At 46.7% G+C, this 21554-nt stretch overlaps 2 protein-coding genes and 1 pseudogene across 9 annotated transcripts; 1 reads left to right on the top strand and 2 right to left on the bottom strand.

The window, feature by feature from the left end:
- Nucleotides 1-2561: 2561 nt before the first annotated feature.
- Nucleotides 2562-4026, bottom strand: LOC136539636 (uncharacterized). Its single transcript, XM_066531594.1, has 3 exons — nucleotides 3888-4026; nucleotides 3203-3819; nucleotides 2562-3117 (listed from the first exon to the last, which is right to left on the bottom strand). Exons 2-3 carry the CDS (start codon nucleotides 3375-3377, stop codon nucleotides 2774-2776), a joined length of 519 nt encoding a protein of 172 aa, XP_066387691.1. The 5' UTR covers nucleotides 3378-3819; nucleotides 3888-4026; the 3' UTR covers nucleotides 2562-2773.
- A 1176-nt stretch (nucleotides 4027-5202) lies between these two features.
- LOC136529578 (nuclear transcription factor Y subunit A-8-like) lies at nucleotides 5203-15318 on the top strand (annotated as a pseudogene).
- On the bottom strand, nucleotides 13920-20677 carry LOC136529544 (uncharacterized). 8 transcript variants are annotated; one of them, XR_010777354.1, is made up of 8 exons: nucleotides 20539-20677; nucleotides 20307-20411; nucleotides 17744-18020; nucleotides 17261-17385; nucleotides 17012-17095; nucleotides 16398-16494; nucleotides 15654-15970; nucleotides 13923-15511 (listed from the first exon to the last, which is right to left on the bottom strand). XR_010777354.1 is itself a non-coding variant. In XM_066522625.1 (7 exons), exons 3-7 carry the CDS (start codon nucleotides 17746-17748, stop codon nucleotides 15451-15453), a joined length of 372 nt encoding a protein of 123 aa, XP_066378722.1. In that variant the 5' UTR covers nucleotides 17749-18020; nucleotides 20307-20411; nucleotides 20539-20677; the 3' UTR covers nucleotides 13920-15450. The 8 variants fall into 8 exon arrangements, 3 of the variants coding, with proteins under 3 accessions (XP_066378722.1, XP_066378728.1, XP_066378735.1); XR_010777355.1 differs by lacking the exons at nucleotides 13923-15511; nucleotides 15654-15970 and adding exons at nucleotides 16002-16099; nucleotides 16205-16323; XM_066522625.1 differs by lacking the exon at nucleotides 15654-15970 and having other exon boundaries at nucleotides 13920-15511.
- Between the last annotated feature and the right edge of the window lie 877 nt (nucleotides 20678-21554).

Below are 21554 nucleotides of genomic sequence, written 5' to 3'. Positions count from 1 at the left end.
GCGCAGCAGTATATTCCACCACCACCTTACACAGCGACTAAGCTTGAGCAACTAAGGTCCAAGAACGTACCTTTCAGGGACGTTTCAAACTATAGGGATGTCAGCATGACGGATATGGTAGTTTGTGATACCGGTCTCCAGATGTGTAGGAATTCATTGTATAACCATGAGACAGAAACCCTTAGGAAGGGGATGATATTCAACACAATGTCAGAGATGAAACTCTTCCTTCAGGACTATGCTATGTACCACCATAGACCGTACACCGTCACTCATTCGGACCAGGAGTTGAGGTACCACTTGATATGCAAAAACGGTTGTCTGTGGAGGTTAAATACACGAAGGAGACAGAGTGATGGCAAGTGGAGGATAACTAAAGTTGTTGAACCCCACACTTGCCTAGACAATAGGGGGAAGAAAAATCATCAGCAGCTCACTGCACGTTACCTTGCCCGTCGTATATTGGGGCTCGTTGATGACAATAACGATATCTCGGTGTCTTCTTTATAACAGTCCATATCTGGATTCGTTGGGTACGATGTGACGTACGGAAAGGCTTGGCATGCTAAGCAAATTGCTCTGGCGATTCGATGGGGTACTTGGGAGGAAGCGTACAACAGGGTGCCCTGCATCTTATGTGCAATGCATTATTACAACCTTGGCTTGAAATGGTTTGTGGACACCGGAGGGATGTTTTTTCGGGACCCATTGAGGCATGTCCTCTATCGTGTGTTCTGGTCGTTTGCGCAAATGGAACATGCATTCTAGTTTTATCGGCCAGTCGTACTTGTTGATGGCACTTTCCTGACAGGAAAGTACAGGGGCACCTTGATGATGGCTGCTGCTGTTGATCCTGAGGACCAGATAGTACCTGTGGCATTTGCTTTGGCAGAGGAAGAGAACAATGAATCGTGGTCATGGTTCATGCGGCTTCTATGTGTGCAAGTGCTTGGCCCAACTCGCACTATATGTTTGATCTCCGACCGTCATACAGGGCTTCTTAATGCTGCAGCTGAGCATATAGATGGGTTCCCGCCTCTAGTACATAGATGGTGCGTAAGACACTTTGCCGCTAATTTCTAGCGGCGTCAGCGGAAGCAGGAGGTATGTGACAAGGTAAAGGCTCTATGTTGTGTACGTACAGAGCACCAGTTCAAGGAGATAAAAAGAGAACTAGATAAGATGGTAAATGCAGCGGGAAAGGCTTGGTTAGAGGCGTAGATGGAATAGAAGGCTCAGTGAGCGTTAGCATATGACGAGGGGGGTTTCAGGTATGGCATCATGACCACTAACTCCTCGGAGTCCTTCAACCGTGTATTCACCGGAGTTCGATCGTTGCCTGTGTCTGGAATTGTTGAGTTCTCCTTTCATAAGTGCAACGAATATTTTGTGAAGAGGTGGGAGCTTGCACAGAGGAATATAGCTGAGTAGGGGCGTTTTGGCAAGGCCAAAGCTAAACATTTGAAGGAGGCCGAGGAAATGGCCAAGCAGCACACCGCCGAGTAGTATGGACCCCGCCGCCATATCTTTAGTGTACGGGGCAAGGGTGACACAAGCCTAGGCGGTGAACATTATGGTGGACGAAACTACCGAGTTGATCTTGAAAAGGTAGAGTACAGTTGCAACGTCCCTCAGATCATGCATGCCCCTTGCTCTCATATGATCATGGCATGCAGGGTTCGCGGGTACAACTATGAGGATCTGCCATATATGTCACCCTTGTATCTCCGTTCAAACACCGTTAGTATTTGAGAGATGAGCTTCGAGCCATACCTTGACCCAACACAGTGGCCACCTTATAATGGTTATGACTATGTGCCGCATCCGGATCTAATGAAGATAGGGAAGGGTAGGAGGAAGAAGAAGCGACTGAAGGGGGACATGGACGCTATGAGAGGGTACGATGAAGACATGTATGACGGGGGAGACTTCAACGAGACCCATGGCAGGAATCTTTGCTCTGTTTGCAAATAATTTGGCCACAAGGCTAGCCGGCATAGAAGACAGCAGGTGATTTCATATTGTGTTCGTATTGCATAACAAGTAGTTCAAATTTTGCAATGCTACATAATGTTAATCTGAAAATTGTTAATTTGAATACTCCAACCCTTTGTTTATCATTTTGTAACAGGATGACCCCTCCCACGCCGCACCAACTGATCCCCCTTCTTGATGTGGAGTACGACGACCCCCTTCTTGTACTAGACGACGAGGTTCATTACGTCATGGGACTTAGTTTATTACGTCGAACTTATGTCGAACGAATATTGTCGTCGAAAACTTGTAGACTAATAAACCAATGAAAATGTTGTATGGCAACTTATCGTCTATTTATTTGCTTCATGTTCGTTTTGTACAGCACTTGTAGTTTTGTACAGCACCTCCGCCTGTAAGCCCACCTCCGCTTGTAGTTCTGTAGTTTTGTACAGCACAGACGCGCCGTGGGCTATGGCGCGATAAATGATTACATTCGTTTTAGAAATTTTGAACGCACGATACAAACAGATGTGATCACTTAAGATCAATCATGGGTAATCCGAGTACATGATACATGGGTACAATACATCAGTAGTTCAAATGGAATATAAGACAACACAATAGAATTTCTACTATATGGCTATATTGATCATTAATAAAGCATGAAACTAACAGACGGTGCAATCAAAAACCCTTAGTCAGAAACATACTGAGTAAGCAACTCGTCGTCCGAGTACCAATCCTCAACCACAACCCTATTGCTGTGGCTAGGCTCACCTGCGTTGCTCTGACCTGCCTATCGCCTGTAGTAAGCGGCCTCTGCTTCATCTGTGGCTGCTGCGGCCTGGGTGAAGAACGCGTTGTCATCCTCCTCCGCCTGTAAGTCCACCTCTGCTAGAGCGATGAGCTCACTTAGTCTACCAGTGTCATCCTCATCCTCCTCCGCCTGTAAGCCCGCCTCTGCTACAGCAATTAGCTCACTAAGTCTGGCAGTGTCGTCCTCATCCTCGTCTCCCTCATCAGACAACACAATCGGTGATTCAATGGTGCGACCAACTCGCTTTCTATGCTCATCTAACTTCTTTTCCTCGTACCTTGCACGAGCCACCTCTGCGGCATGTTTCTCGCTGCATCCAATCCCTTCATGTATAAAATGCAATCAGCTAGCAACGTGATTATATTACATTTAAAATCAGGCAACAAAAATAGGCGTTCAAGCACTCACTGGCACATAATGCAGCAACATGCTCGTTCAAGACCTGCATCTGTACTCTTGTCTCCTCCCTTGCCTCCTTCCTTGCCCTCTCCTCCTCTAACGCCATCCGTCTCTCCAATCTCCATTTGTTAAGCCCAACATCGATCGGGTTACAAATACCGCGCTGTCTAGCAAACTCACGCATCTTTTTTTGTGAGGTTTAACGAATAGGTTGACGTAATCAGGTCCATATCCCCTCTTCCTTGCAATTAGTTACATCTTCTTCAGTTCATCCAAGAACTTAGCTTGATCATCGTAACGTTCCCACCTGTATTTTCTAGTGCTCTGTTCAAAAGAAATATTATATCATATATGTCTTAGCAAAAGAAACAAAATACGATTTCATGTTTACCACAAAAATAACGAACATCTTCATACTCAACCATATGGCCGCAATAATGACCTATTTCAAGCTCCGAAGAGACTAGGCCATAGTTAGAATTAACACCATATTCGCACTTGACTCGTGGTGCTTTGTAAATTAACATTTTTTTCTTCTTTTGTTTTGCTTTTAGAGGTTCTTCGGGCCATTTGTTCGTAGGACCATACAACCACTTCTTGAAACGACACTTCTCCATTGAATACACCTAAATAACGTGACATTAGTACATGGCACATATAGCTCAACATTTCAACACATACACTTTGCACTTACTTCATGCTTGTTTGTACACAAACTCCAACGTATTGTTAGGGTTTATCACGGCTTGATCTCCGCAATAGCACAGAGAAGGTTCCTCAAGTTGTCTAACTGTGACTAAGTACTTCTCCTTAGCCGTCATTGGAGGGGGGTTAGGGGAAGGTGAAACCCATCGCTCGAAGTGCTCTCATGGATGTTGTCCTCTCCATCGATCGTCAAAAAGGAGGTACCTAGGTCAAACTTGTCTGCACCATCGATCCACTGAAAGAAAAAGCACATCTCATGGGCCTACACAATAAAAATTCAACAAAATATTAGTAACCTAGTAATACAAATGAAGAAGAAAAATATACGGAAACAATTACTTACATTAAAACGACTGCACGTGTAGAAGCAACGAGCCGCTGTGTCCGGATGTCTCGATTGAAACACGTCGGTCGGACGACCACAGTCACAATTAGGGACAGGGAGTTCAGGAGAGACGGGGGCATCTTTGCTAGACTTGTCGGGGTACATTTCTCTAGGACGACCCTGTTTTCGCCATAACTGCTCCCGAAACATATCTTCCATCTAATAAAACGGTCCAAATTAAACATCAATCAAAACAACGCAAATTAATGTAAAATGTAATCATTTACAATGCAACTAAAATATTATAAACAACAATTATAGCAACAAAAATATACATGGCAAACATACTTTTAACTACATAATTAACCTTAACATTGACAAAATCAAACTAATATCTTTATCATAGTTCCCAAACATAATTTTCCTACTAACCTTAACTCCCATTCATAATATCATATCCACCATTCAAACGAAAATAAAATGTGCGTCATTACCTTGAACTAGACGAGGAGGGAGGGAGGCGGCCGGGGAATGGAAGGAAAGGGAGAGAGGCGGCAATGGAGGGCCGGGCTGTCGCCGTTCGTGGAGCGGCGGCCGGCGTGCTTGGCGACGGGCGGGAACGGAAGCAACGCTTAGGCCGCTTTGCTGCTTGGGCAGCGGGCTTAGCCGCGGCGGATGTTATACCCGGCTCTGCCGCGCTAAGATCGGTGGCGCGGCAGAGCCCTGCCACGTCAGCGGTCAGCGCTTCTGGTCGCCGCCACGTCAACCCTCTGCCGCGCCACCATGCCTGGCGCGGCACAGGCATTTGGCCACGCCAGGACAATAGGCACGGCCAAAAGTGTTAGTTTAAAAAAAACTGAGAGTGCTAGATTTAAAATTAATTTCAAAAAAGTGTTAAAATTAAAAAAAAATCACGGAGGGAGAGGAGAGAGAAAGAAGGGGACTAGATTGACGCGAGGATGGACAGGTACTTCCTGCTGCTTCGTCTTCACTCACGTCAAATTTGCTGTTTCTAGCCGGTGCATCTTTCCTATAGTGGATTCTTGCCTTGGTCTCAAGCAGTCAAGCTTCCTTAATTGTCTGGTGCCTTGTTCAGTTCCTCCGCAGTTTTGTGTGGATTTGGTTCTTGCCTATATTCTTGCTTCCGCATCGATCTATTCATTTGTTCCTTCAGCTGGATCTTTGGAAACTGTTTCTTTGAATTATCGGTTGGGAAGCACGTTCTTGATTTTCAGTCTACTCTTTCTTGGTCCGGCAATAGAACAAGAACACGAGTCTTCCTCTTCCATGGTGTTTGTTGGGACTTCACTTTTGCTGATTTGTTATTATTTTAAGCTATTTTGTGAGAACTTTAGGATAAACTTGGGTGGGCTGTATGTGTGATTTTTCATATTTTGTTGTGTTATATGTTCCATTACCAGCGTGGTTTATGTGATCTGTGTCAAATATGTTCTGCTTGGAATTTCAGTTGTTGTTCCCCTGGTTAATGATAGGTCTCCAAAACATGGACGAGTACAGATTAGGTATTACTTTAAATTAGTATAATTCCAAAGAATCTTATGGTAATCTGAAAATTGACCTGAAGGAAGTGTAGCGCGTTGTCAGTTGTAGGATAGTTAAATTGTCATCACGCTGAATATTCTAAATTGTCACTAACAGCAAATTCATGTGTTCGACTCTAGACCTGCAGTTGCAGGCACTGTTATACTCTTCTTTTGTAGCCTGGCATGTATTGCCATTCAGAAGCTATGCTTATCCTGGAGTAAGTATATAGCTAGGTTAAATATTACAAATATGACAAACGAGCGCGATTTGTTAATGAAGATGATTGATGCCTCACAATGTTCCTTCAATTTATTTTATTTTTCTGTCTATATTTAGGTGTTTGTTCAATCTACTTTATAGCCATGTTGGTAGAGAATGAATAACCAAATTCAGTCATCCACAATTTTACCTATTACTTTGGCATTGTTGCGTGCCTGAGTGGCATTTCAGCTGATCTATAATTGTGTCGGCAATGTGTTCTGAATAATTTTTTTTCTATTATTAAAAGCAGCAAGAAGAAAAATGTTTCAGGAGATTGAGTGATGCGATCTGATAGCAAAAATGCTTCTGCGAGAAATGGATGGTGATCCATTCCATCCCATGCCCAACTATGTGAGTAGAAGTTTGGTGTAGTAGTAGTACTGAATTGGGTTATGAATTACAGGATCTTCAGTAATGGATAACAAGCCACTTTTGTGAATTAGGATTTCCTGTCTGGGAATGGTTATTCATTAAAGCAGTTAGTTCGTAGCAACTCTGATATAGACTCTCAATCATCCAAATCTGAGCAGTCTTGGCAAGACTTATCTGACAGCAGCCTCAATGGACAACACACACCAACACAATCTGGTAAAACATTTCCGTAACCGTCATTAGATCTTTTATGAACCTATTTATGATTTTTAATTTGATTTTTTTTTACGGAGAACATATTCGAGATTTTACCCTAGGTTTGCAGATTGTTGCAGATATGGCTGTTGTATTATAATTATACATTGTACATATAAATTATTAAAACTTGTCCTCAAATTAGATTGAATTTAAGTTCTGACTACTCTCAGTAGTGTTTGTAAACTTTAAGACTAAGTAATGATCACAAGTTGTGTTGCAATCTTGGCCATTCTTCTAAAACTTTGCAGTCTTGGCCATTCTCACTGCGACACTGACATAGTATTCCACATTGAAATTAGTTTTATACTATCAAATATGTATAATGTTGTTTATAAATGGTTAGTTGGTTACTGCAGTTGTCTTTTTCCTCTCCAATGTATTAAGCTTTTTTATCAGAATCTTCTACTTGCTGTTAAATCATTCTAGGTATGCTGTATTGAAATGCTGTATCTTTTTCAACTTATTTGTGGTCTTATTGTACTTGTATCTATATGTTCCTAGCGTTTTGGTTCTGCACTCCACCTTGCTTAGAAACTTACAGCTATCATAGATATTAATTAAATTCTATATTTGTACTTGCAATGATTGGTTATGGTATGGTTTGGTAAAGCGAGGTGACAACAGTCTCAAAGTACAGTATGTTCTTAGTCCACTCTAGCCTGAATGCCCTGGAATTGTATTTGGCTGTGTTGCTACCTTGTTCCTCTCCCTTATCTTGATCCAAGATCAGGTGCGAGCTTAATGGCACCCCAACAATGCACTAAAGCTGAATGTATTTATTAGGCAATAGGAGATTGTATATTGCATATATTAGGTAATAGGAGATTGTATATTGCATATTTAGGCAGTCCAGTCAATTAGGATCAGAGATTTACTCCTGTCCTTGTATTTGTAAACTGCCATATATAGCAGCAGCAGCTGCCCTATAATACAGGCGCCCCTCTCCCATTGAGAGTGTGGCTTATTGCCCCAACATCATTTTCTACATGGTAATCAGAGCAATCTGATCTTGGCCCTCCCTCTCCTCCCTCAACTGCGCCGCTCTCTCCCTGAGTGCCGCCCAACCTTGCTGCGCCGCCAAACAGCCGCGCCATCATGACCACAGAATCCTCCACCACCTCCGCCACCTCTCCAGCCATGGCTGAAGCCATCAACCCAACCGTTTGCCCATATGCTCTGGTAAACGTCAAGACCCACATCCCCATGACCCTCGAGCTTCGACCCTCCAACTACACCAAGTGGTCCACAGCTTTCAACGCCATGTGTGGCAAATTCGGACTGCTCTCGCACCTTGACGTCGTCTCCCCTACGCCCACCGATGATGCATGGGTGCAGGCTGACTTCTGCATCCGCAGTTGGATCTTCGGCACCGTCTCCGACTCCGTCCTCAACCTCGCTATGACCGGCGCCCAGCAGACCGCCGGCCAGCTCTGGACAGCCATCGCCGCCCTATACCAAGCTAACAAGGCGCCCCGCGCCGTCTTCCTAAGTCACGAGTTCCACTCGTTGACCCAGGGCGACTCCTCCATCGACGAGTACTGCGTGCGCATGAAGGAGGCTGCCGACAATCTTCGCGACGTCGGGCAGACCATCACCGAGCCCAACCTCGTCCTCAACCTGCTCCGCGGCCTCAACGAGAAGTACCAATCTGTCGCCGACAACATCGCCGCCCAAGAACCTCTTACTTTTGCTGTTGCCAGGAACCAACTCCTCCTCAAGGAGCCGCGTCTCAAGAACGAGGACAAGGTCCGCGCCGCTTCGGCCCTTCTCGCTGCCTTCACCGGCGCCCCTAGTGGCGCCCCCCCGGCCGGAGTCCCGCAGCAGCAGTCGCGCCAGCGGCAGCAACCGCGCCAGCAACAGCAGCCGCGCCAACACCAGCACGGCAACGGCGGCCGCCGCGACAACCCTCGGCGTGACAGCAAGCGTCAGCCCTGGGGTTTTGATCCTTGGACTGGTGCACGTGTCAACCCCGGCGAGCGCGTCATACCTCCCTGGGAGCGCGACCAGGGCGGTTCCGGCGCCCCTGGCAGCCACACATGGCAGCCCCCACGCCAACAGGGGGTGCTCGGTGCCTCTCCTCAGGCGCACACGGCGTTCGCCCCCGTCCAGGCTTCCTCCAACAACACTGGTGGACCGACATGGGACTCGGCCGACCTCATTGCTGCCCTGCAGCACTTGACTGTCCAGGGCAGCCCCTCATGGGTTGTTGACTCCGGCGCTTCATCCCACATGACGTCCTCCGATGGTATGCTCCTCCAGCGCCTACCCCCCTCCACCTCCTCTATAACAGTAGGCAATGGCACTAGCATTCCGGTCACGTCTAGAGGTCACTCCATCCTTCCCACCGCCACAGCAAACTTCTCCCTCAATAACATTCTCGTCGCCCCTTCCCTCGTCCGTAATCTTTTATCCGTTCGTCAATTCACCCGTGAAAATCGCTGCTCTCTTGAATTTGACGCTCTTGGTTTTTCTGTTAAGGATACCCAGACGGGACGCGTGATTCATCGCTGCAATAGTACCGGTGATCTCTACACCATACCTGCTATCCCTCCGACCGCTGGCGCCTCCTCACATGCTCTCCTGGCTGTTTCGTCGACCCTGTGGCACCAGCGTCTCGGCCATCCAGCCCCTGCTGCATTAGAACAGTTAAATAAAATACATGCTGTTTCCTGTAATAAAGTAGACCGCTCCCTCTGTCATTCATGTCAACTAGGCAAGCATACGCGTCTACCCTTCAGTGCCTCTCAGTCTTGTTCTCATGCCCCGTTTGAACTAATTCATTGTGATGTTTGGACCTCTCCAATACCTAGTATATCTGGTTTTTCATACTATTTAGTCTGCCTGGATGATTACAGTCACTATTGTTGGGTTTTTCCTCTCCGACGCAAATCCGAGGTCCACCAACACTTAGTTGAGCTCACAGCTCTTGCACAAACCCAATTTAACCTCCCTGTAAAATGCTTCCAAACCGACAATGGCACCGAATTCGTCAATACAGCCACCACCACCTTCTTCGCTGCTCGGGGAACACTTCTCCGTCTCTCCTGCCCATACACTTCCCCTCAAAATGGCAAGGCGGAACGCACCATCCGCACCCTCAACAACTCAATTCGCACCATGCTGCTCCACGCTTCCATGCCGCCTGCATACTGGGCTGAGGCTCTTGCTGCCGCCTGCTACTTACTCAATAGGCGCCCTTCCTCCTCCATATCCCATGAGGTTCCCTTCACTCGCCTCCATGGACAGCCACCCACCTACAGCCATCTTCGCGTTTTTGGGTGCCTATGCTACCCAAACCTACAGGCTACCTCCCCACATAAGCTCGCACCTCGCTCCGCGGCATGCATTTTCCTTGGGTATCCATCCTCTCATAAGGGTTATCGGTGTCTTAACCTGGAAACTCAACGCATCATTATTTCTCGTCATGTTGTGTTCGACGAGACTGTTTTTCCTTTTTCCACCGCCAGCGTCCTCCCATTCCCTCGCTCCCTGGATTTCCTTCTAGACAACGATTCGGTTTCGGTGCCTTGCTCTACTGTTCCTGCAGGTGGAGGTCCCTCCTCAACGCCCACGGTTGCTCCGTCCACCCTGGACGGTGTGCAGCCGCCCCCTGATGATGAGCCGGACCCGGCTCTTCTCCTACCTGGGGGGCGCGGCCCTGTGCCCCCTAGCCCCAGTTCGGCTTCTCCACCACCGGGCGGGTGTGGTCACGTGCCCCCGCCTGGCCTTCCTGTGGCTCCGTTCCCACGGACCTACAGTCGACGACCCCAGCCGGTGCCAGCGCCATCGGCTGTCCCTACAGCACCGGCGCCTCAGGCTGCAACCCCATCTCCGCCACTCACGCGCACCAGGACCGGCGCCATCCCGCGTGTGAGCTACGAGGGGCTCGCTGCCACCTCCTCGCCCTCACCATCGCCTTTACCGGCGAACTACCGCAGCGCCCTGGCCGATGCCAACTGGCGGGCTGCGATGATGGCTGAGTACCAGGCACTCGTCGACAACGACACCTGGCGTCTTGTTCCGCGCCCTCCTGGCGCGAACGTTGTGACGGGCAAGTGGATTTTCCGGCACAAATTCCATGCCGATGGATCCCTCGCTCGTCACAAGGCCCGCTGGGTGGTCCGCGGGTTTTCCCAACGAGAAGGCATTGACTACGACGAGACATTCAGTCCGGTGGTCAAACAGGCTACCATTCGGACCGTTCTCAGCATTGCCGTCTCCCGCGCCTGGCCGATCCACCAGCTGGATGTGAAGAATGCCTTTCTTCACGGCCACCTCGACGAGACGGTCTACTGCCAGCAGCCACCAGGTTTCGTCGACCCCGCCGCTGCAGATCACGTCTGCCTCCTGCAGAAGTCCCTGTACGGACTGAAGCAGGCCCCGCGCGCTTGGTACCAGCGGTTCGCGGCCTTCCTTCAACAGCTCGGCTTCGTCACCTCCGCCTCCGACACGTCCCTCTTTGTTCTCACTGAGGGGACGAGTCTCGCCTACTTGCTGCTCTACGTCGACGACATCATCCTCACCGCCTCAACTCCCGCTCTTCTGCAGCGACTCATGGCCCGACTCCAGTCTGAGTTCGCCATGACCGACTTGGGTGCTCTTCACCATTTCCTCGGCGTCGCCGTCACCCGCACCCCCGACGGCCTGTTCCTGTCACAGCGACAGTACGCCGTCGATCTCCTCCAGCGGGCGGGCATGGCTGAGTGTCATCCTACGTCAACCCCTGTTGACACTCAGGCCAAGCTCTCCGCCCATGACGGCGACAAACTGTCAGACAAGGACAGCTCAGAGTTCAGGAGCTTAGCAGGGGCTCTTCAGTACCTGACTCTGACGCGTCCTGATCTGGCTTATGCAGTTCAACAGGTGTGTCTCTTCATGCACGCCCCAAGGGAGCCACACCGTGCGCTGATCAAGCGCATTCTGCGCTATGTGAAGGGCACGCTATCCTCCGGTCTTCACATTGGCGCCGGCTCAGTCCAGACGCTGACCGCATACTCTGATGCTGACTGGGCTGGTTGCCCTGACTCCAGGCGGTCCACTTCTGGTTTCTGCGTCTATCTCGGCGACAACCTGGTCTCCTGGTCCTCCAAACGCCAGACCACGGTCTCCCGCTCTAGTGCTGAGGCAGAATACCGTGCTGTGGCTCACGTTGTGGCCGAGTGCTGTTGGCTGCGGCAACTCCTTCAGGAGCTCCATCTTCCGCTGCCCCAGGCCACGGTGGTTTTCTGCGACAACGTCAGCGCCATCTACATGACGGCCAATTCAGTCCACCACAAGCGCACGAAGCATATTGAAATTGACATTCACTTTGTGCGCGAGAAGGTGGCTCTTGGCGAGATTCGGGTCCTTCATGTTCCTTCATCTCATCAGTTCGCTGACATTATGACAAAAGGGCTCCCAACGCCGCTGTTTACAGAGTTCAGAACCAGCCTGTGCGTCCGCAAGCCCCCCGCTTCGGCTGCGGGCGGGTATTAGGCAATAGGAGATTGTATATTGCATATATTAGGCAATAGGAGATTGTATATTGCATATTTAGGCAGTCCAGTCAATTAGGATCAGAGATTTACTCCTATCCTTGTATTTGTAAACTGCCATATATAGCAGCAGCAGCTGCCCTATAATACAGGCGCCCCTCTCCCATTGAGAGTGTGGCTTATTGCCCCAACATCATTTTCTACAGTATTATGTGTACAACGCACCAAAGACCAAACTAGAGGACTTGTCATGCATGCTGATCAATTACTGTAATCTAGCTTCTGCTGTTCCAAAAAAGAAATTTTAGGGAATGAAGAAACCCGATGGATATATCCTAACTACCCATATCTAGCTATGCCTAATATACTCTTGAGTCTTGACACATCTAAATAGGCCACAAAATGTCTTGACATATTCTTATAGGCTACACGAGAGAACGCTTTTGTCAGAGAGTAAGAAGATAAGTATAATTTAGCTATAAGGATAGATAAGGAGTGTCTGATATACTTGCTTGAAAGATTAGGGCCTATCAATTTGTGTAGATATGCTAAATCTACTAAACAATCGAATATGCACTCCTTGTTTCAGTTATGCAAAAATCATTTATTAATTTTGTATCACTACAGATGGATAGCAAGATTGTCCATGTAGCTCTAGTCTTTGCTTATTGTATAACAGGTTTGTTCTTCCTCTCAGATAACAACGATATTTGTGGAAAGCGGGACCAGGGCATGGTGAAATCTGTATTGTCCTTTGGTAGCCGGAAGCTGCCTTTTCCCCTCACAAGTTTGACTACAGCCAGTCTTTCGTAAGCTAATTGACCTTTTAATCTTCAGTGCTTCAGCCATTCTTGAAATTTATTTTTTCCAGTTACCCACTATTTTTTTCAGGCTTGTGCTTCTTATACTGCTGATCCATATCATGGCGGGGTGTTGGCTGGATATGCTTCAAATGGAATTGTGAGTCTCTATGGTTTATAGTTCTACAATATTTTCAATGTTTATACTAGTTAGCATGGTAAAGTTACATAACAAACATGATCCATGTATTTTGCTTAAGTTATTAACATTTCAGTTACTGAAACCTTCTGTTCCTACTTTTCATTTGTGCTTTGTTATTTTATTTCTGAAATGCTGTGGACAGCGTAGACATTGTTTTGGGATTAAAATCAAAACGGAAAGTGGGCAAAATAGTTGGATTTTTAAGTTTTACATGGAAAACAAAAAGGCTGGTTAGTTTAATTATGGAATTTGGTAAAAGTGTGTCCAATTTAATAGCGACAACCGTGAATATGAACCTTTGTCTTCATATTTTATATGAAAAACGGAAATATGTGAATTTGCTGTTTGGAATCTTTATGTATATCATGCAGGTTCATCCCAAATCAATAGTGCAGCAAACACTAGGGTACCATTGCCTGTTGGGCCTGCAGCAGAGGAACCCATATTTGTCAATGCAAAGCAATACAATGCTATCCTCCGGAGGAGGCAAATACGTGCAAAATTGGAGGCTCAAAATAAACTGGTGAAAGGTCGGAAGGTAAGTCTAAAGCACTTCACACTTTCCCATGATGGTTTCTCTTGTAAGTTTCATAATTTTGCACACTTAGGGATGCACTATAAAGGGCGTACCCAGTGCAAAGAGCTCCCGCTCTGTGCGGAGTCTGGGGAAGGGTGTCAGTGGCAAGCCGACCGCGACTCGAACCCGGGACCTTCCGGTCACAGGCGGTAAGACTCTACCGCTTACACCAGGCCCGCCACTTAGAGATGCACTATACTACTAAACTATTTAGTACACCTTCCATGATCATTCAGATGGTTATCAGAGTCAGTCCAGTGCAACTAATAGACTACTAGTACATTTTCGGCATACAAAAATCTATAGCGCTTGAAGTGTACGTGGGAACTGTTGTGTCCAATACTCCTCTGGTCATAAAAACATATAGTTTAGGACAATTTGGTTAAACCTTAAAAACTACAAGCATCAATATGTTTTAACTGTTAAAAACATGCAAGTTATATATAGATTTGTATTCGAAAACATTTGCTAAATCTCATAAGTTTGAAGTAATTTAAGAATGTATTCTAGAAGAAATTAGTGGTCAATGATATGCATCAAATACCATGCAAAGTTAAGCGTGACAACTATTTTTGACCAGATGGGAGTATTTTGTAGAAAAATTCATTTCACCGAAATAATAGTAATTTCCATACCTTAGCACATCACTCTTTACGTCCATTTTCCTTGTGTAGATTTTTTCTCTCTCGAATATGCAGGCGAGTTGTGTATCATTGCATTAAGAACAAACATATGGAATACAATTATGTTTTGTCTGCTTAAACATCACTCATTGTTACCTTGTAAACAACCATTCTAGGATGCTTTCTCTGCTCCACTGGTTTCCCTCGATAATAGAAGAACCAATATACTTCTCTGCATGTTAAGATTCCTCTCACAGCATAATTATGTGTCTACCTCGTATCCGTCTATGATTCTACCCATGTGTTCTCACTAGGATCTTTTTGTACTGAAATTATTCTATTCAGTTACGTCAACGCATTCAGCTATTGAATAACATAGATCAGTCAGCATTTTCCTGCCATGCAAATTAAGTTGGATACAGTAAGAACTTGCATTCTTTATATTACTTTCTAGATATACTTTTTCTTTCACTTTAATTGTGCCAAATTTGTTTCTTCCATGTATGATTGTCCTTTGCCAGCTTTGTTTATCCATCCGTTATACATACACTTTGGATATTTTTCCTGGGATATATCAATCAGTGTGAAAGTTTTCTTCTCTTCTCTACTCAGCCATATCTCCATGAATCTCGGCATCGTCACGCAATGAAGCGAGTCCGTGGACCAGGAGGCCGTTTCATCAACAAAAAGGAGCTCCAGGAGCAGTAGCATAAGGCTCTGCCTTCACTTCAGACTCCAACAGGCGGGGTCAGCAGCAAAATGGCCTTCGGCAGGAACCTATGCACTGAAAGCAGCACATCTCACTCGCCTTCGACGAGCTCTGGGATCTTAAGTGTTTCGAACAGGAGTGGCATGCTGGCTCATCAAGAGCACATCAGCTTCGCATCTGATAACTTGCTCCCCAGCATGAACTTCCGCGTGGAGAACGAGGTGAAAAGATGGCCGTCAATGGCGTCCGCCGCCACACCCCTGTCGTGAGGTAAACAGCCTCGATCATGGGGGTGCTGGTATCATCACTGGCGTGCTCCGGTGTGCCCGTGGCAATTCATCCTTGGCTTATGATGTATCTCATGGTAATTTGCTTTGGCTTTCATATGGAGCTTGTCTCAGATTAACTAGCCGGAACCCTGCGCGTTGCCGCGGGCTAGAGTTCTTAAGCATTGGAAATAGAGCAACCTGAAAGCACATATATATGTACAGTAGACTGAAATTAAGCATAGTAACATGGAACCACATTTTTTTTTGGCTTCTCATTAAATTTCATTTAGCAGAAGATAGGGTAAGAAGGACGGGCCTGGTGCAAGCGGTAGAGTCTTACCGCCTGTGACCGGAAGGTCCCGAGTTCGAGTCGCAGTCTCCTCGCATTACACAGGCGAGGATAAGGCTTGCCACTAACATCCTTCCCCAGACCCCGCACAGAGCGGGAGCCCTCTGCACTGGGTACACCCTTTTTTTTAGCAGAAGATAGAGTAAGTTTTAAATTTATACAATTAGCAGCGGTCAAATAATTTGGATTGAACAAAAGGCATTAAGCTATCTGATTGGTCAAGGAATGTTATGATATTAACATGAAGCCATCTCTATATCATGTACTCGATATTCGCCAAGCGCATTAAGATCATGCAAGATCTATATCTGCATAAGAAAAAGATGATAAGACTTTATTGTTGCAGCACATAGCCAATTCCCATTGAACAAAAGAAGGCATGTGAGGAATTTTGTTATTGAGGTGGTAGTTACATATACAGTTGACATGTACCAAGCCTGTTCCAACAAAAAAACAACGGGAAAGCAGCAGGTATCACAATATAGGAATATTGCTTATCATATCAGATATTCAAGAGCAATCTGAAAAAATACACATCTTACTCTATGTAATTAAAAGTAGAGTTATCTTGAAATCGCATATAACTTTAGCTAGACTACTGCCAATTCATATTGTTGTTGCACAGAAGACATCAAGGTTCTTTAGTTTTGAATCTTTGAATCTGCAATTAGCAGTAACGAAGTAACTGATACTGCACTGAGGCTGATCAACGCATGAGCAGGGCAGGGTACTAACCTTGGTTGTTTTGTATCATCACATTGTCCCAAGGCATATAAGTGTTGTATCGAAACATCGCCAAGCTTGTGGTAGTCAGCTTTTGCAGCGAATCCAAGTGCTGAAACAATTTAAATGTAGAATTAAACAATTTGATCCCCTCTGAAAGTTAGACCAAGGAACTGTATACCTGTTCCTTTGGGCAATAGAGAAATCATAGTTAACTGTAATGTAATGTTGAGAATAATGTAAGCGAGTGCTATCTGTCATGTCAATTAAGAATTACAGATCTATCTGATAGAATGCATAAAGAAAAAGACATATCAACTGGTTTATTATTTTCACTTGGGCTATGAGGGCCTTGTCACTTGGAGTGGATAAAAATTGCTATCATTTCGGACAGGACAGACCAATTGGACAACTGAAGAAAGTTGCACATCCTTATAAAATAACCCAAATGATGAAGTGCAACTACAACTGGTTGAAAGAGCACTTCCAAAATAGTTTAGACTCAGGTTCTAATTTTGAAAGTGCATTGGTATGTCAACACATGGAGATGATCAAGTGGCTTGGAACGGAAACATAAGCAGACCATTGTAGGCGTAAATCTGTTGTTTGTTAAATATGACACTTATCTTGTTGTGTTCCAAAAGATGTAGTTGCTCTATGGTTCCTACGTGTTTCAGCAGCAGCAGTTAACTCTGGCCGTGGCGAATCTACTGCAAAAAAAAGAATGCAAATTGGTGTTTGTCAGTCTCAAAATAGGCACAGTTTGGTTGAGCATGAAGCAATACAGAGCAATTCAATGTTGTAGAGGGGAAAACTCGATGCAATAAGCAAACTGGTAGTCAAGTATCGCAAAGCTGAAAAAATTCATGATTTACCTGGAGATAAAATGAGTCGTTGCCTGACAATTCGCTGAAATGGAAGATGTTTCGAAATGGAGCTTTTTAACTGATAAGTTGGTGTAGATGAATTAGTATTCGTCGATAGCTCATTGGTGGGTCCCCTGTACCACGGACCATAAGCAACGCAGGTTTTTATTTATATAAAAATGTATAGAGCAATGCTCTGCCAAAGACGGATGTATAATCACTGATGTCTGAACCCAACCAAATCATAATGAAGCATGACAATGATCCAATTCGTTTCAACTGAAATGGCAATGATTGCCGTGCGTCAACTGTGAAGTATTCCAGAGAGCAATAGCCATATAAAGATTTGCTACTAAACTGGAGTAAATAATCATGTGGAACAGGATAAACTGACCGAACAGTTCGTTCAGAAAGCTTGAGGAGAAATTGCAAGGAGGAAGACGAAAGAACTATGGACATAAATAATAATATGTATAAGGTAAGCAGACTCACCGCATCAGTGTCGAGACAAATCGCAGGCAGAAAGGCTAAAGTAAAAAAGCTCTGGACATTTATGCATAACCCATCTTTTAGGAAGGTAGAAGTATTTGGTCATGGCATATGAGTATATCTTCGCAACTTCCTGACGATAGGGAGTGATTATTCCTATGGAAGATTCATGAGCATGCCTGCATATGAGTACTAACTTCAATCCCATTGAACCATGATGGACTGGTGCCCTCTACTCATCGCTCCTTGTTTGGTACCGCTACCCCGCATGGCTGAAATACTGAAAAGTGACAGAAGAAAATCGAGAAGATGAACTTATAGATATGTTCAGCCATACCTAAGATCAATTAGGAAATTAATAAGCAGACAAATTTACATCTTGTGCCATTTGGACTGAGAGACAGTATTAAACTCTCCAATATTAGATATAGATTGTTAGGAATAATCATGACTTGGTTATTTGAGTTATTGCATATATAGGCCATGTACATGTGTGTCATGTACGTAGTCTGTGTCATCCAAAACGAGATGTGTTCTCGTGGAGGATTCAAGAGTCATTTGCATGTAGATTAGGCTAGTTAGCAAGTTAGAGTGTGCGTGTGTTGCACAACAGGTTGTTAGCTAGTCTCTAGGACTTGCATGTGTTGAGTATACCGTAGAGTAGTATTAGCCACTGCATGTTAGCTAGGCACGTTTGGAGGCGTGGCTTGGTCAGAGGACCGTTTCATGCGGCGTACGTGCAGCATATGAGTGTGTGGCTCGGAAGCTGTGGAACGTGCGAGCACGCATGAGACCCGGGCAGTAGTGGCTCCCGTGTGCATGTGGGCAAGGCTATTTAGCCGTGTATCTTGTTTAGTTCAGGTGCGTCGAGTTGTGTATCTTCCAGTTAATAAAGCCAACATACAGGCCGTCCGGCGGCCGGGGCGTTCGTCGCCAGCAAAACTCGCGTCCACTGTTCATCTTCCACCTCCGTCTCCTCTCGTGTGTGAGCGTGTGAGTGCAGTTCGTGCTGCCCAGGGCCAACAATTGGCATTAGAGCCGGTGTATGTACTACGGTGGTTCCTTCAGTCCACCACAAGAGCCGCCGAAGAAGAAGCGCGTGATCCCACGCAGAGGTCCGACGGCAACGACGATGGCCGGTGGTGATGTGAAGGAAGGCACCAGCTCGCCGCGTACGGTCGTGGTGGAGCACGGTTTTGGTGGCGTCGAGATCCCGAAGCTGACGAAGACGAACTACCGCGAGTGGGCACTTGAAGTGCAGTGCAACCTGGAGGGCATGGAGCTTTGGGATGCCGTGGAGGGCGGCAGCGCTGAGCGCGGCAAGGATCGACGGGCACTGGCTATCATTCTACACGGTGTGCCACCGGAGATGAAGTCTGGGCTCGTCGCGAAGAAGACGGTCAAGGAGGCTTGGGAGGCGATCAAGTCGCTGCGCGTGGGAGACACGCATGTGCAGGAAGCCAAGGCGCAACACCTCCTCAAGCAGTTCGAGAACGCGGCGTTCAAGGACGGCGAGGTGATCGACGACTTCGCCGTGAGGATCGGCTCCATCGCTGCGGAGCTGCGCGAGTTGGGGGAGGAGATGGAGGACGAGCGCGTCGTCAAGAAGATGCTGCGGGTTGTGCCATCGAGGTTCAAGCAAATTGCATGCTCCATCGAGATGTTCACCGACTTCAAGAAGATGTCGCTGGAGGAACTCGTCGGTAGGCTGCGCGTGGCGGAGGAGCGTTGCGGCGGCGTCGAGCTTGGAGGCGAGCGCACCGGGTAGCTGCTTCTCACGGAGGAGCAGTGGGAGGCACGTCGTCGTCAGCGACGCAACAAGGACCGCGCACGTGCGGGCGATGCGCAGAACGGCCGTGGTGGTGGCCGCGGCGGCGACAACGATGATGACGGGAGCAACATCACCTACTCTGAGTACGGCGAGGGCAAGTCAAAGAACAAGAAAGGCAAGTGCTACAACTGCGGCGAGCGAGGACATTTCTCCCATGAATGTCTAAAGAAGAAGCAGGAGGAGGTGCTGCTTGCGAAGGCCGATAACGAAGCAACCCTTCTGTGATGAAGCGTTGAGTGCGCAAGTCAAGATTAGGGGAGGCAATGTTAGGAATAATCATGACTTGGTTATTTGAGTTATTGCATATATAGGCCATGTACATGTGTGTCATGTACGTAGTCTGTGTCATCCAAAACGAGATGTGTTCTCGTGGAGGATTCAAGAGTCATTTGCATGTAGATTAGGCTAGTTAGCAAGTTAGAGTGTGCGTGTGTTGCACAACAGGTTGTTAGCTAGTCTCTAGGACTTGCATGTGTTGAGTATACCGTAGAGTAGTATTAGCCACTGCATGTTAGCTAGGCACGTTTGGAGGCGTGGCTTGGTCAGAGGACCGTTTCATGCGGCGTACGTGCAGCATATGAGTGTGTGGCTCGGAAGCTGTGGAACGTGCGAGCACGCATGAGACCCGGGCAGTAGTGGCTCCCGTGTGCATGTGGGCAAGGCTATTTAGCCGTGTATCTTGTTTAGTTCAGGTGCGTCGAGTTGTGTATCTTCCAGTTAATAAAGCCAACATACAGGACGTCCGGCGGCCGGGGCGTTCGTCGCCAGCAAAACTCGCGTCCACTGTTCATCTTCCACCTCCGTCTCCTCTCGTGTGTGAGCGTGTGAGTGCAGTTCGTGCTGCCCAGGGCCAACATAGATTAGAGGTGATTTGTTTTTATTAGCAATTAATTGTAAATAAGTATCAGTAAAAGATGGAATCAAACGTTGGAATCAAATTCATAGTAGGATGCTTAATTTGACGTACCTTGTGTATGGCCTCCGTGCTGCCGCAGGATCGTTGTTGTCGTCCATCCTAGGCGCTATGGTGACCGATGACTGGTGACGGGTGAGACGAAGCAGACGGCCAGGAAGGAGGCCGGGCGGCCGGCGCTGTGGGCGAGGGGCACCGCGCCCTGCACGCCAGTTGTGGGGGAGAGGTAGAGGGAGGGACGCTCGGCCTTGGGAGCCGCCGCTGCTGTGGGGAGGGGCGCCGCGCTCGGGCCTGAGAGAAGGTTCGGGACCGGGAGAGCGAGGGCAGCGACGTGGACGGCAGCCGATGCCGGGTCCCGATCGGACGGTGCTGGTTGGATCACTGTGTTTGGGAACAGGGGGGGCGGTTGATCTACAGTGTGTTGTGAGAGGGGGATTAGGAGTGTAGGATAGACTTGGTGATATTTATTTATTGCGACTGAACTCAAGGAAGGGCTACTTGTTGATTGATATTATGTTGTGGATACAGAAATAATCTCATGTTTCTTGTACCAAGTAATGTAATCATGGTTTGGAAGAATCCATTGCTAGTGCTGCGCTTCAAATATCACCTTTTTATTAGGGCATGAGGCTGCGCTTATCTGGTTTCATGCCGACAAATACCAAAAGTTCGGCATGGCAAAAACTTAAAATTTTGATTAATTTCAGCTACAGTTTTGAAGCCTTTTTTTTAACTCATAATGTGAATCCTAAGTTGGCCAAAACATTACCAACCAGTTTAAGGGTTTGTTTGAATATCCGAAAGGTTATGAGAATCTAGATGGTGACTCAAAATTTTGAATTCTGGATTAAAAAAAGAGGTCTATTTAGATCCGTATAGACACAGGTTATAGATAGTTGAAGGTGTTTCACATTTATTATCTTTAAGTAAACTGCTCGTATCTTTTTAGATTTATTTTAGGATTTTAAGATGATGTTTTTTTCCAGTAGCAGACGACATGTCCATCAATTGCGGGGTGTCTGATGACTTTGTCAGCCTCAAGATATGCTGAATCAGTCTTTCAAAATTGT

The sequence above is a fragment of the Miscanthus floridulus genome, chromosome 2 (assembly GCF_019320115.1).
Source record: "Miscanthus floridulus cultivar M001 chromosome 2, ASM1932011v1, whole genome shotgun sequence".
Taxonomy (NCBI): Eukaryota; Viridiplantae; Streptophyta; class Magnoliopsida; order Poales; family Poaceae; genus Miscanthus; species Miscanthus floridulus.
Note: the sequence above shows the minus strand (reverse complement) of the source record. Positions and strands in the feature narration are given on the sequence as shown.